The following is a 15,588-nucleotide window of genomic DNA, read 5'->3' on the forward strand; positions in this document are numbered from 1 at the left end:
GCTGCTGTATATAGAGCTTCTCTGTCTAGTCTGGTTGAGTGTGAAATGCCTGCAGAAAATACCCTTCTTGGTAACATCCTGTGACGTATGGCTTTGGGGTGCTTCATGTTTAATCACCACTATCTGTTACTTTATGGGGGACTGGGACATCGGATGGCCTTTTGCCAAGGCAGAACATACATACCAGACTCCTGAGCTAGTTTCAGAGCTTTGCTCTCTGTGAATGATGACATCTCATAGAAAGCCCGAGGGTGGCTGGGGTCCTCAAAGCCATTGAAATGAACACTCTTGCAGTAGACAACTGTGTCTGAGAGCTCTTTGGCCAGCTTGAGGGTGTCACTCTAAAAGAAGCAAGAGATCTGTGAGGTGCTTCTGCAGTTCTACTCTAAAGTAATAACTGTGTTTTCTCTACTAACTCTGGGTCTGCCCTTTTTCATCAGCTGCAGATGGAAAGGATACCTAGCATCAGCACCCAATGGCCCCCTCATGCAGATACAGGGTGGTAAAGGGGCAGGCTACCCTTGCTGTGTCCCTTACCCTGCACAGAGAGGGCTAATCCCTCCTCTCAGATCATCATGCAGAATAACAACTCTGCTGTTACCTACATAGGTAACAGTATGGGCACACTTCAGCAGCCACTGGCCTGTCCACTGACATCACTGACTTCCTGAATGAAACAGATGTTTTGACACCCTTGTGCCTCAGACCTTTGGCTTTTTTGTCTTGAACTAGGAAGTTCTCACAATGCTTTGGTGACAACGACTCCACAGCCTTGATCCACAAGTGGAATGAGTGTCATCAGCTCCCACCAAATGCAAGAAAAGAAAATTGCAGTCTTCAAAAGGATACACAGTGTTGACCACAGATTAGAAAAGGAAATAAAACCCCAAAAGGGTGAACAAATCAGCAAAGGAAAGCATATATCAGACCAGGTCCAGAGGAAATATCAATCAATTTTGTCATTGGTGGGACTGAATGAATTTATGGTATCTATGAATCTGATCCACAAGGAATATAGCCTTCACAATGACAGTCTGAAAAATAAAATGAATGCCCTCACAATAGGGAGCAAAATACTGTTGTGGTGGTAAACCTTTTCCACCCCAAGACAATCATCCCATTGGGAAACTGACACACTCTTCCCATAGCTCTTTCTGCCACACAAGGTCATCAAAACATGGTCAGTGAGGGTACAGGCATGTCCAAAAATTTTACCAGAAAACAATTAAGCCCCCATTAACTAACAAGGTGACGATGGATTCATGAGAAACTGATATCTGGAAGTCAGATGGAAGTGGACTGAACATGTACTCTTCCACTGCATCCATAAATCACAGAATCACCAAGGTTGGAAAAGACCTCTAAGATTATCTCGCCCAACCATTCTCCCCCTAAATCATGTCTCTCAGTACAACACATAAAAGATCTATTTGATAGCTTTCCTGCCTCTCCAGGTCTAGCCCTTTTAGGGATCCAGCTACTCCTTTTACTTACCTTTCCCTTCTGCTGTATCTCTGTCTTCACAGACTCATCTTCCATTTCAGCTGCTTCATCTTCATCAGACACATCCTCAGCCTCCAGGTTGTTGTTCCCATTTGTCCCAGTGGGGTCTTCCTGTCTGCTCAGCTTCTTGCCTTTCACAAGGATCTTCCCTTTCAGTTGCTGCACAAGGAAAAGTAGGCAAAGGTGATTAGCAGATTGTTCCCTTACCTTGCACTTTGCATTTAAGCCAGTGGGAGATTTGCTGCCACATGAATGTGTTTGGCACTGCTGGCTCTGGAGGGTGCTGCTCATACCAGAAAAATACAACCTCATATTTAACCAATATAACTCTATGTAATGCATCCCCTCTTCTTTCAGCAACATCCCATATCTGCATCTTCCACCAAAAGCAACAAGCCCCACTGTTCTCAAATGACAGGACTGTGGAAAACCAAAGATCTTTTTTAAAGCAATGTTATTCCCCTTTTGTGGGTGCAAGCAAATTGCATCGTGTCACTGTGGAGACCAGCCCAGCTCCTCAATGATTGGCTAAGCTGTGGATGAAACTTGATTTGAGCTGAAGTTTGGCACTGGCCTTTGAGGAAGTAGCCAAGAACATTTTTCTTCAGCTACCACAAATGATCTGTTTGCTCTGAGGAACTTACTCTGTCACTCAGAAGCTCCATAAGAGCAGCTGGGAGGAGTGTGCTGTGGTGTTAAGAAGCAAAGTCCAAAATCTGGATGCTTATCCCCTTTAGCAGGGTTTTAAATAAGCTGACAGACATAGACACATATACATACATGCATGTGCTCCACCTGAATTTGTTCCCCTTCATGTGATATTAAGTATTTCCAGCCTGAGGGGAAGACATTCAGCTCATCAGTTTGACTCTGTTGAGCAGATTCCTTGTCTTGGGGAGAGGCATTAGCTGAAAGGCTCAATAAATACTCAACAAGTAGACCTAGTAGACCAACAAGTAGACCAAGCTATTCCAGCCACCTGTGGCAAGCCCAAAGTGGAACATAACTTAAGAAAGTAGGAAAAGCTACAAGCATGCTGGAGTGCACACAGAACATGTAGCATGGTGGAATCGATGCAACTCCTTACCTCCTTATGTACTTTCTGTGCCTTCTGTGCCTTTGACACCTCCTTTAGAGTCAACAGAGAGAACTAACAGCCCTAGGATGTGATTAGACAACCACTTGGGTGGAGGTGGACTACACCAACTGCCCTGATTAGACTAACTAGTTCATAAGCAGGCCAAAGTGATGTGCTCAAGTACATGGATACAAAGGGCTGACTGCCACACTGCGTTCTGCTCTCAGGATGAAGATACTTTCTGTAGCCTAATACTCCATTCCTAAATGGAACCTAATAAACGAGTTGCTTGCCCAGGGCTGTATTGTGCATTGGTAGTGTGACTATAAACTGTGTTATCTTCCTTTAATTACTAACATTGCCCTGCTAAGTCACTCTGCTCTGCCTGCTTTTATTTACAGACTTTCAGATCTCCTCCCAGTGGTGAATCCTGCATTTTTTTTTCTAAGAAAAAAAAATATATTACATTTTCTCTGGCTTCCCCACACCAGCCTCATAAGGAAGTGGAAAATCTAAGGGCTTTCTGCTGTTTTTCTGTTCTTAGTGCTTCGGTTTCAATGTGTTTTCCACAAAACAAACTGTTCTAGTTCACATGGCAGGAAAACAGAGGAAAAGTAATGGAGGAAAAAGGATATGTGTTACTACATTGGTATTTCATCTCACTTTAAACTAAATGGATCAGTCCCTCCACTGGAGCAGATCATCCCACATCCATTCAATAAAGGTAGATCTGGGCTTTTCTGTTCCAGTGAGGGCAATGTGTCCACCTGGGCACGCAGAACAGGAGGTCAGACAAGCACAGGAATGGGAAAAACATCTTTGGGAAGCTGGGGTCATCCCCTTAAGCACACATCACACGTTTCCTTCCCTGGTGTTTCACTTTCCTTTCTTCATATCATGCCCTGGTCACAAGGCGGTGTTTTGAAAGGCTGTCAGCAGCTTTCCCCCATCCTACACTGAGGATAAATAAAACCAGCATGTAACACTGAAAACACTGATTTTCCAACTCAGTAAGAGCCTGTGGTGACCTGCCTCCATGCTGGGTGTAACCTCACTGGGGAAGAGTCACTTCTGAAATGGAGGCTGCTTGTCTGTGCCAGTGCAAAGGTCTCGCTGAAGCAGCACCATTAAAAACCATGAATCATCCCAATTTATTGCATCAGTGCCGAGGGAGCAAACCGGATCAGCTTCCCTCCGTGCCAGGCATTGTGTCAAGTGAGGCACAGAGTTCCCAAACAAAAAGGGGAAAGTCAGGAAGGGAAATGAGGAAAAGAGAGAGGGAGAAAAAGCAGAGGAGATATTTGGGGTGGCTCATTTCCCCCTCCCTATCCCCTTTTCTCCCCTGCTGTCACCTTCCTCCAACCCACAAACTCCATCCAGCCCTGGCCAGCCCTTCTCCTCCAGCTCCTGGCAAATGAAATGCGATATAAAGGGAACAGCAGCTACTCACACAACAGTCTGGTTCTGAAAAGTGCTTAGGAGGGAAGAAAGAAAGAAAACACAGACACAAAGGGTGGAAACAGATGAACATTTTGGCTTCTTTTTTTGGAAACAATGTGTTTTTTTTCATATGAAGATTCCATTTCCATTCTCTTTTTTTTTTTTTCTAATTACCAGATATTCTTGCAGTGGCAAACTACGAGGGCTGTGTATCTCCTTCCCCCTGCAGGCTCCAAGCTCAGCTCATGGCCTCATAGCTGCCATAATGCATAGGAATCATAGCGGCACCTGTCCTCCAGGCAACTTCCCACCTTCCCTTGTCCTCCAAGGACTCTTCTATAACCGCCTCCACACCACCATGCCACCCCAGGCCATTCTCAGTGGAAGAATATCTCACACTTGACCCAGTTTTAGGCCACTTGTGCTGCTTTTTCCCTTTGGGTTTCAAGGGACAAGTAATTATAGCTGTCCTTTCAGCCCTTATCAGCAGCCTGGGTTTCAATCAGAGGATTGGCCATATTCAGTTTCAGGGTGTGGGTGTGGGAGCAGACACAATACTCAGGACTCAGCTCCCTTGCGTTCCTTCCTCATGGGACAAAGGATGCTGCCTCGCTTCAGTAAGCAGGCCAGGAATGTGTTTGGCTCTTCAGGAATATCTCCTCTGAGACACAGGGTATTTCTAACAACTATTGCTATTTCTTATTCTGCCACTGCCCCCAGGTAAACTCTATTTGACAGCAAGTGTAATTCCCACTGGTTCCCCAGTTAGCACCCAGCAAGAACACAGACCTCTCTTGTCCCACCTTCAGAGGGCAGAAAGTGCTAGGAGTGGCTTTGCTCACCTCTGGGGAGGGGAACTGGGATTTGCTTCCATCAATCGGGGCGACCAGCAGCATGTCCTGCAGGATCGTTGTCATGTGCTGAGCCATGACCTTCTGTTGGTCGAGGCTGCAGTGGTTCTCCAGGGAGATGATGACAGGGTACGGTGAAGTCTAAGACAAGACAGTAACATCCATCATAATTGAACTCTGAGATTTTACCATCCTAGAACAATTGATATAAACTCCATTGTTGTTTTCTCTGTAAATGAGTGCGTCAGCAGTAGGGATAAAGAAAAAATGGACCAATTGAGCTGTGCACTGGCTACTCAGACCTACACTAATGCCTTGCAGAAATGATGATCCCATGGACAGGGCAGCAGGCTGGATCAGGATGCCTTTGATGGGGCAGTTTGTGAGGCTCCCTGTGCCTTCATTCTCCACTTGCACCGCTGTCAGAGAACCTTCCTAAGTCAGAAGAAGACTGGGAAAGGAGGCTTGCTTAGATCCTTAAGCGACCTGAATCCTTCCTGCATTCACATACAGGCTTGACCTGGTGCTCTATGGCCCCCTGGATATTTTGTGTGCTGAAGGCATTGCCATTGTCTCTGCTTTACAGCCCCAAAGAAAACTCAGTACTGGTTCTCAAGTCGAGTGCATGGAAGGGAAATAGCAGAAAGCACACCCAAGGAGTTTAAAGGCTGCTAGCCTAGCATTGCCACATAAGAATCCAGACCTGTTTGTTCCTTTTGAAGCAGAGCAGAAGCAGTCCTTTGCACCAGTTCCCCCAGTACACACTGGTATAATTCCTCCAATGTAACAACAGACCCTGAGGCATCAAAGCCAAGTAAATCAAAGGTTTGCTTGCATTTCCTACCATGTATATTCAAGAAATTGGGCGTTATTTTAATTTCAGGGGGGTCCAATATCTAGTTGTGCTAGCACAGACTTAAACTCATCCCTAGGCTGTGCCCTGCCTGATCAGAAACTTCCAGGAATGAATCTGTTCAGAAAGCAGAACCTGGATGCCTAGACAGAAGCACACATCTTCTACCCATAGAAAATTAAAGGTCAAGTATTCAATTTTAAGCTCTCTGCTGGGAGAGCAGAGATCTGCTATCAGTATAGTATGAGAAATCTTAGAGAGTCTCAGGACTCTCACCCTTACTTTGAAAGCATAGTTCTTGATGGCCTTAATGACATCACTGAAGAGGATCTTGGAGGTGAGAGTGTAGCCATGATAAATGACAGGTTCCGAGTTAGGGCCATCCCAGCAGTCCAGTTCCACACAGCGGCAACCTTTGGTGAGGGCTCTAGAAACAAAGAAGGGACCTGGTTGGGTTTTAAACCTTCTGCTCAGGATCAGGCACAGGTATTGCCTGGGAAGACAGATGGGAAGTTCCAGGTTCAAGGCAGAAAGTGGATCAGTCACAGGCTGGGAAGGTTGATGGGCAGTTCAGTGATCAAGGTAGGAAGGAAAGCTTGGAAAAAACAGGGAAAGCAGATGGAGGAAGGATGGGATCAGGAGAGCTCAAGGGCAACAGAGAGCTTTAGGTTGAGCAAGGAAGGCACAGTGGGATCTGAGAAAAGAGGTCATGAAAGCCCAAGCGAAGGGCTATCTGAAGGAGACACAGTAAGAGTTAGGTGAGAAAGGACATTCAGATTTGTGCCCCAAGTCTTTTCCCAAAGATGGTGAAGAGAAGAAATGTACTGGAAGAAAGTAAGTCAGCTACAGAAGCCAGATCATGAAGCCTGGATGATGTACGTTCTTCACCTAGATCTGATAAGATCTGATAAGATCTGAGGGATGAATCCTCCAAGCTGTCAGGGTGGGAGGTGGGGGAACTCAACTACATCTGGGGAGACAGCTGAGGGCCAGTTTCCCAAATTGAGTCTACAGTATGAATTCCTATCTGAAACTCCTTCCACGTATCCATACTTCTATTTTCTTTCACATCAAAGTTCCTTATGAAAGACTTAACTTCCTTGGAGGTGATCTTGCCTCTTTTATGCAACTCCTGATACATTTCTGATAACACAAGTCCTTTAAATGACTGCAGTAAGAACTGTGATTTATTTTTCCAAAGACAAAAGGTAATTCTATAGTTTTAAGGTACCGTAAGAGCAATTCAGATAGCTACTTTCAGTAGCGCGTACCAGATTTCATTCTCTGCTCCATTAAACTTGGGACTCGAGATAGTTGCTGTTTTATTTTAGTCGTTGTTTCCTAGTCTGAGGATGAGAGGTCAACTCTTAGCTCTCTTGCATCTGGCAGTATAAATGTCTCATAAGATGACTTAAGCACCTTATGTCTTCTGTAATGCAAACTAACATCTCACAGGTACTTAAACACATTCACACATAAACACACACACGCATTACCTGATGTAGGCTTCTGTGCTGCTAGGGCCTGTAAGCTGGTCATCCATAAGATAGGTATTGTGTGAGGATGATATAAAGTAGTGACTGAGAGGTTGAGTCATGTCCTGGTAAACTTTACGGTGAGAGGTGTTGAAGATATTCCCATCATCAGACAGCAAGTACATCAGGAAACCATCTTTGGTCATGGCGTTACGATTCTTGGCTGCCAGATGAATAGACAGAAACCCCATGCTTAAAATCTGACACAGTCAGGCTGTGGTGCCACCTTCACCACGATGCCTGCTGATCCCCGATGGTCTCAAAGGTAAAACATGCTCCCTAGGCACTCAGAGATGTCATCACCTTATGGGTTTCCACGTGCTTGCATACAAAAATATTTATCTTTTTCCCTGCTTTGATGAACAGAAATATTGCCACATTGCAAGTTATGTGATGATTGATATCTGAATAAGCCATCAGAGCTTTTCCCACAGGAGTGCCACTGCTCTCTAACCAACTCTAGGTCAACCGCTCTCCAGATGCTCATAGTACCTAAGCCAAATATGAGCATAAATATTTCCCAGGTTCTCATTCCCCCTTCTTTTCGTAAGCTGATGGTGTTCCTTTACAAGACTGCTGTTTTCGGAATGGTTTCAAAGAGAAAACATCACAACGGGGCTGTAGAAGCAATAGCCAAGTAATTCAGAGTTCATCAAGACAGTAAGATTTTAACCAAAACCAACCAGGCTTTCCAACTTACCTCGTTCGCTGGGCTCGTATCTCTGAATTAACGGAGGGGCAGCAACAACAGCATCTTCTTCTTGCTGCGTCTCATAGAGGAACCTCACCAGGTTCTGGCAGGACATGAGCCCTTCTGCATCTGAGTACTTTTGGAAGATCGTGTCTATTTCCTTTCTCTCTGTCAGTATCTTGTAAAATTCCTCTATCTCATCATCCTCCAGAGTCTCTGTTTTGGACTTGTCACATTGCTGTAAACGTAGAGGGGAAATGGAGTGAAAACCTTCCTTCCTTCTGGCATATGCCAGCCGTAATCTGCACCAGGGCTACACAACGCAGAACACAAAATAATTGGAAACGGTTACTGGCCAGTGAATGAGAAGCACAGTGAATGGTTCTCATTAATAAGGCCTTATAGTCACATAATGGTTACAGTTATTATCATTATCTATTCATATTATCAGTATGTTGAGCACCAGGCATGGCCCCGAGCTCCACTGCGCTACGTGCTATGCAAAACATGAGTTAAAAGGAAGATTCCTTACAATCTAAGCAAAAATCAAGGGTCAAGAGAAATGTACCTCTTGATCTCAAGAGGTGGAGCACTATATGGAAGCAATTAATACATCTGGTGTAAAATCTGGTAGGTAAAGTGAAAAGACCTTTCCCTCGATCCTAGTGGGTCTGAACCTCAAGAGACAAACCAGGCTAGTTAGCAGGACTGCTTGCAATGACAATATCAAATCTGACTTTAAAAAGAATCCCACCATACATGTGCTTGTTTAGGTAGGGAAAAAAAAAATAAACGATTCTCTGTCTATGGAAATTTCCCATTCTTCTCAAAAAAAATCCCCACCAAGTTGCAAAATCCCCATAAAATTGCAAATCAGGTATCAGTTTCTCAAGGAGCTGCAATACAAATTCTTCATGCCTCCATGCTTTGCAATGGTTTTAACTTCTCTACCCAGTCACAGCTCTTACAGGGCTAACACCACCATGAACTTGGCTGACCAGTTGTGGTTTGTTCCTAACAGATTTCCTCATAGAGAGGTGAACAGCTGTTATTTTTGTTATCTCTGGTTTGTAAACCTCTGCAGTAAATACGGCTGAGCAAAACAAGCTGTAACGGAAAGCAGGAGCCAATCTCAGGGGAATCGTGGCAGGGAATGTTATATCACTTCAAAGTGTTCTCAGCAAACTGCAGCAGTCAAACCACATCCAGTTAATGCCTTGTAATTATGATGATTCCCTCTCTCCCAATGTCTATAGCAAGCAAACAGACCCCCAGCAGTGGTAAGGCAGCCCACTCACATCTGACATTTCAGTTACATCTGAGAAATCAAACTGTTGCCATGGATGACAAATCTCCAACAGGACATGAAGTGCCTGCAGGACGTGGTTGCCTTACTTGGTTTTTGGCCTAAAATTTTCTCTCCCTCACCATCTGAAGTCGACACACAGCATGTGATCCAGACCACACAGAAGAGGTTGCAGAGAATTTCATTTCACCCTTGAAATGGACAACTGGCTACCAGATACTGGGATGTAGCTGAAATACAGCAACTTGTCAAAACAGAGGAATTCAATTGCTTTTGACCTTTGATCTCACATCGAGATCGAGCTATTGACCTGGGTTTTATGAGCAAAATGCACATCTCAGTTTAATTAGTCACCACGCTAATCTCAGCCTAACCCTTCCAATGATCCCAGCGATGGCCATAGCAGCTTTGGCAGTTGTCCAAACAAGATGATAATACGGGACTATTTGTCCTCATGCAGTACGTCCTCCACTGCCTTTCACCAGCAGTTTATGGCACACATATAAAACCAGACAAAATGATCATGACATGTTGTGTCTCACAAACTGAATCAAGAGGAAAAAGTTCAACTTGTTCCAATTTCAGAATCTGTTTGTTAAAAGCTATGGGCTCATCTCAAGGATTTAACCATCTATGAGATGTTCAATACTACAGACACTTTGAAAACAAGTTTGAGCTGTCCAGGAAGCACCTTTTCCTTGCTGCTTTCTGTGTCTGTATCATCTTGCGCTGTGGCTTTGGCAGATCTCAAGCTAAGTTGAGCATGACATTTAGCAGATGAAAAAAGGAGTGTGAGGAGGGAAACTGATGGAGACTGCAGGGATGCTGTGAATGATAGATGTTCTTTAAGACACTACACGAAAAATAATGATGTGGCTCCTAGGAAGTCATTATAGCTAATGTACCTCAGTAACTTTGTTCGTTAGTAGCCAGTAAAGGCTGCAATGAACAAAGTACAAGAGCACTGGCATCACAGTCATATTATAGGATGGATCAGATCCACAGTGTAAAACTGGGCTCCTTCTGCTTGGGCTACAAGAGCTCCAAATTAGATTTTCAGCTCAAAAAGCTGTGATTCAGCTCATTTGTATAGATCACAGACAACAATTCCTGAATGAACTTTAGTTTGCCACAGAGAGTCAGAAGCTTTCTAATGCACTGGAATGAAGTGAGCAATTACAGGAGCTCTGCACAGTTTCTGGCTACACAGCATATGTCTCACTTAAACGTGTCTACAATCTAGACGTCGACACAGAGTTATGTGACAAAAAGCAAGAATAATGTAAGAACATGCCCTGTAGCTCTCCCTTAAACCTCTTGGTTGCCCTCCCTTCCCGTGACTAAATGAAGCAAAACTCAATAAGACAGAAAAGATGATCACCATTTTAATATGCTGTAGTGTCTCACGGTCCACCTAAATTTAGGGGATATGTGAAATGAAAACATAATTGCTTAAGGATTCAGTGGTCAAATAGAGTGAGACAGACTCTCCTTAGAGGCAATTCACCACACAAGAGATCTGAATTAACCTTTTGGATGTTAATTCAGAGGGTTAATTAACATCTTCTCTTTCCCCTGGCTATACAGGAAGCTCAGAACAATTACAGGTCTAATAAGGGTACTTCCAACTAGCTGCCCACATTTAGATAGGATGAATGAGGGATTAGTTACTGCTTGGAGTCCTCAAGCAAAAAGAGAATTGAACTTTGGTAAGTTTCCAATCCTGCTGCTCCCTTCTAAATGTTGCCACATATGATTCAGATCTTTGATGTTTGAAGATAAGTATGAGGTATCACCTTTAGGATGAGGTGAACCACACCCTGGTCTACAATATTGGTTTGATCAACACCAATAGCAAAGGGGATGTTAAGTGCTGGTGACTACTTGCAGCATAGGTGCCTGCACTAGGAGACATCTAACTCAGCCAGAGGAATTCCAGCCTTTTTGCTGTTTTTCCATGGTCTTCCTGAGTAGAAAACATACCATAGAATATACCAGCCACATCAGGCTGTATATCATGGTGATTCTGCAAGGTGAAATTCTTCAAGATCTGCTGAGAACCTTCCCCCACATCACAGAACCGTAGAATGGCTTAGGATGGAAGAGACTTTAATTGTTCATCATTTCACCAAACTGATTTTGGTGGCTCAGGCATTGACATGTAGTTACAGCATGCTGAACTCCTAAAATTCCTGAGGCTCACAGTGCACTTGCACTTTGGCTTTCCCTTTTTCTCACATTATCCATGTCTGTGTTCTGTCTTCTCTAAGGCCAATAGTAAAGAAAGAACACCTCAACAGAGCCTTATTAAAAGCACTGTGTTATCCTAACTCAGTTGTTGGTGGGAACTGCTGAGCACTAAAAGCTAAGAGTACTTTCTTGGTACAAGAAAAGATTCTAGGAGCTCACTTTAGCTCAGGTCTCCACCCAATGCTGAAAGCAGTGGGAGACCTTGACCTCAGCCAACAGCCAAAACTTATCTGCTTGCTTTTGTTACCTGGAAAATCTCCTTGGCATGATAGTCATCAACTTCAATGTTCACTTCTTTCAGGAAGTTCTTGAGCTCTTTAAAGCTCATCTTGTTGTCTTTGTTCTTATCAGCTTTCCGCAGGCAGGTGTGAATCCAACTGCAGGATGATGTAAGGAAACCTCTCCAGGTCGGCTAGGTCTAAATACCACCCCTCTACACAGCACATAGGTAGGCAGACATAAATCTCTGGTAAAGATTCTGAACCACTTCTCCCTGCTGCTGTAAATCAGCATGCTCCCACTGAACAGCTTGCATCATTTCACCTTCTGCTCTGGAAAGGGCAAAGCGATGCTTTGGCAGAAGCAAAGTGCTCTGTAGTACAAGCAATCACTACCCAGGAAAAGCTCGTCACCATCTGGCCAACACCATATCAGCTCTATTTAACCTGCAGGAGTTTCTGGACACAGCCACAGCACAAAACACCCTGATTTCTCTTGTGTGGCAGAAAGTGCATCCTCCAGATGGGAGAAAGGAGAATGAAGAGATCTCCCAAGTATGGGCAACTGATCATTAAGAATTTGACTGACTGTGTATCATCATGCTCAATACTTAACATGGATTCTCCAAAAGAAACACAAACAGTCCTCTATATTTATTTAGGTATTCCTACCTAAATGTCTTAAGAAATTTATTGTAACTAAAGCCAATCTATATTTTACAGGTCTTGGCTATCCCTTGTAAAACACAGTGCCTATTTCTGCCTTGTACTGTGGCTGTGATAATAGTTACTATGAGCTCCATTTATATTCACTCCATTATATCTGAACAGGCAAACAAACAAAAAAACAAATTAAAAAGTAATAACCTTTTGCATCAAGCCAACTGTATCTAACCATCAAATAACAAAGGCCATCCAGAAGAAAATCCTATTTTTTCACATAAAAATTACTGAAATAACAATTAGATCACCATAAATCCAACCTTTCACGACTTGCATAGGAAGCACTGCTCCAAACTCACTCCAGAAAAGATAAAAGGATGGATTTCAGCAAAACAAAATTCAGAAGTATCAAATACCAGCTAGGAGACATAGTGCCATAACATTTTATCTGGGTCTCTCAAAATCACCTTCAAAAAGAGGTGATGAGTGACAGCCTATAGGGGCTGCAGACATAACCCTGAAAGACGGTAATCACCAATAGCTACCGCTGCACTCAGATATTTCCAAACACTTGGAAAGTGTTTGGTAGTTCTGTCGGTCTCTTGGAAAGTTGAGCTTTTTGTCTTTAAAAATCTTGGCATGTGTTAAACAATGACCTCACATTGCATCTCTCTTAGCCTGGTAATATGAATATTCCTCTTTCATACACATGGAAATGAAAATAGAGGTTACACTTCCTCTGACTCTCAAGGATACTCCAGGGCCCTGAATCAGGCTCTGGCTTGAAGCAGTTCCCCAAAAAAACAAGTTTGAATCGTGAAGCTCCTGTCTGAGCTCCTCCTTGAATGCTCTGCTAACAGCACACCACCACCCACCCCACCAGCTCTGCTCCAAAGAGTATCTGCTCAGCATGGAGCCAACATGGTGCCAGCAGCAGGGTCAGCCATTCCTACCCAACCTGTGCCCCTCAGCCCCCCTTCACAGACTTCCTAAGATAACACACAGGAGGAATGCACAACTTTAGAGAGACAAGAGGAAGCTGAATTTCTTCTTGTCGGACACAAACACCATTTTGCAGCCCTGGTTGTGGGCCTTCCTTTCACCTAACATCATCTATTTGGGCATGGGGGGACAAGGAAGAAGTGTTCCCATTCTGGTATACCTCCAGAGAGAGCCTGCTTCTTGTTTTTAAAGGATCTGCCAGCTTCAGGGCTACCAGCTTTCTATGAGAAACCAAAGAAGAATGACTGAAACGATCTGGCAGATATCCCAAGAATGTGCTTGAAAAGAAATGCTGCAGAACTTCTGGTAAGCTATTCCTAACCAGAAGAAAAGCTCATACACAAATCCCAGAAACGAAGCAGACTGTGCCACACCACTCAAATGAAAAGTCCGCTGTGTTTTCTGGTTTAAAGCCATCCCTGCACACATACCTGCTGTATTTGCTTAAAAAACCTATGCCAACTTGTTGAGGGTTGAATCCGAGGCTTAATAAAACACTACTGTGTGTACAAGAACATCAGAAATGCTTCTAAAGCACGCAGAGGTTTTATCTTATAGGTGTATAGGACTGGAAAGGACATATAACACACAAATTCCAGCCCCTTGCTACCACAGGCACCTCCATTATATAAGAAGCCAAACAAACCCTACCTGCAACAACCAAAGTATTCACTTTCAGTACTTGTTTTCAAAATCTCATTCCTTATCTGCTTTGCAAGGTTTCTAAGGCTGGAAAAGATCCACTGCACAGCAGTTCTCCAGCAATGGATGGGGGACAGGCAGGGGATGCAACACTTCTCCACTGTCTCTTCCCCTTCTGTGCTCACAGATGCAGAGCACGCTTCTGAGGTTTAAGGAAGATGTGAATAAACCCACGCTGCCAAGCAAACCCAGTGAAGATGGACTAAATTTAAAATCTCAGGCTTTAATTAAACATCATCAAATTTCAAATGAGAAATCATGCTGTTCTGTAATTCCAGGTTACGTTAAACGACCTGAAACAATCCCAGATTGGAAGCCAGGACCACACAGTAATTACTCTTCCAGAAATACGGCTTGCCTACCAACCCCATTTAGCTCCAATTCTGCTTTCCAAAGTCAGAGAGGTACTTTTCCACGCTGGAAATTTACAGCTCTCTTCCCTTGCAAATGCCATTGTTATTTCCCCCTTGCACCTTAACAATCTGATTTCTTCTTACAGGGAAGTTTTTCATCAATGCAATCAACTGATAATCTCCAGGGACAGGTTTCTGTGGCCCAGATTTTCCCCATATACCATGGAGTGGAGGCATCTTTCACATTCAGAAGGTAAACCAACAGAGCGTAATACTTCCAACAGCGCTGAAGCTTCAAGATTTCAACTTGTCTGGGAAGCACCCCTGCCATCAAGGACACTATCATGCTCATATCAGTATTAGTGGAATTGACTCCTTCAATCAAGCTGGTGCAGGTGCTTATTAGACTCAGAATCACAGAATCATTAAGGTTGGAAAAGACCACAGAGGTCATCACGCCCAAACAACATCCCATCCCTACCATACCAATAAACCATGTCCCTCAGTGCCACGACTTCACACTTCAGAGAATCCACAGAAAAGTCCGATGAAAGCTCAGCATTTATGTGCCATTTCCCTCATCATCAGTACATGATTACCCAGTGGGGAACCCACACAGAGGAAGCCTTGGCTGAGGGAAAGGCCCCCTGGTGCCTGCTCAGGCTTAGGCTCCAGCTTTGTGATTTTCCCCAGCTGACAACTTCACATTACTCCTCCTCTGCATGGATTCTTTGATGTCAAACCAGGCATGAAGCTCACACAGCCTTCCCTCATTGCCAAGTGCTATCTGTTTTCCTCTCTGATAGCTGGATGCCTTTTTTTGTGAAGCTTAAGGCAGCTTAATATTTTATGACCACCACTGCCCTGTCAAATCAGGGTGAAATCAGCCAGCAGGTTCATATGTTACATTCAGAGCCTCAGACACAGAGGAACTGCAGAAAACCCAGCAAAAACTACACCCACAGACAGTCTGCTTTCACATGGATGCAATTAATTTACTGAGTGAAATTCAGCCTGGGGGAAAATTCCCTATGAACTGAGGTAGGCTAGGATTTAATTCAATAACTAATTCACTCTCCTCATACAACCAACTCTTCCCCTTCCCTTCCCTTCCCTTCCCTTCCCTTCCCTTCCCTTCCCTTC

General features: G+C 43.9%; 1 protein-coding gene across 2 annotated transcripts in view; it reads right to left on the reverse strand.

Moving 5' to 3' along the window:
• PLCD1 (phospholipase C delta 1) overlaps positions 1 to 15,588 on the reverse strand; it is a 41,775-nt gene that overhangs the window by 5,753 nt on the left and 20,434 nt on the right. For both annotated transcript variants that reach the window (XM_015852918.2, XM_015852917.2), the window contains exons 4-10: positions 11,755 to 11,884; positions 7,961 to 8,189; positions 7,222 to 7,423; positions 6,008 to 6,152; positions 4,864 to 5,013; positions 1,495 to 1,662; positions 185 to 341 (exon numbers count right to left, since the gene is read on the reverse strand). In XM_015852918.2, the coding sequence (XP_015708404.1) occupies positions 185 to 341; positions 1,495 to 1,662; positions 4,864 to 5,013; positions 6,008 to 6,152; positions 7,222 to 7,423; positions 7,961 to 8,189; positions 11,755 to 11,884 (1,181 nt within the window). The remainder of the gene's footprint in view (positions 1 to 184; positions 342 to 1,494; positions 1,663 to 4,863; positions 5,014 to 6,007; positions 6,153 to 7,221; positions 7,424 to 7,960; positions 8,190 to 11,754; positions 11,885 to 15,588) is intronic.

Source organism: Coturnix japonica, chromosome 2 (assembly GCF_001577835.2).
Source record: "Coturnix japonica isolate 7356 chromosome 2, Coturnix japonica 2.1, whole genome shotgun sequence".
Classification (NCBI taxonomy): Eukaryota; Metazoa; Chordata; class Aves; order Galliformes; family Phasianidae; genus Coturnix; species Coturnix japonica.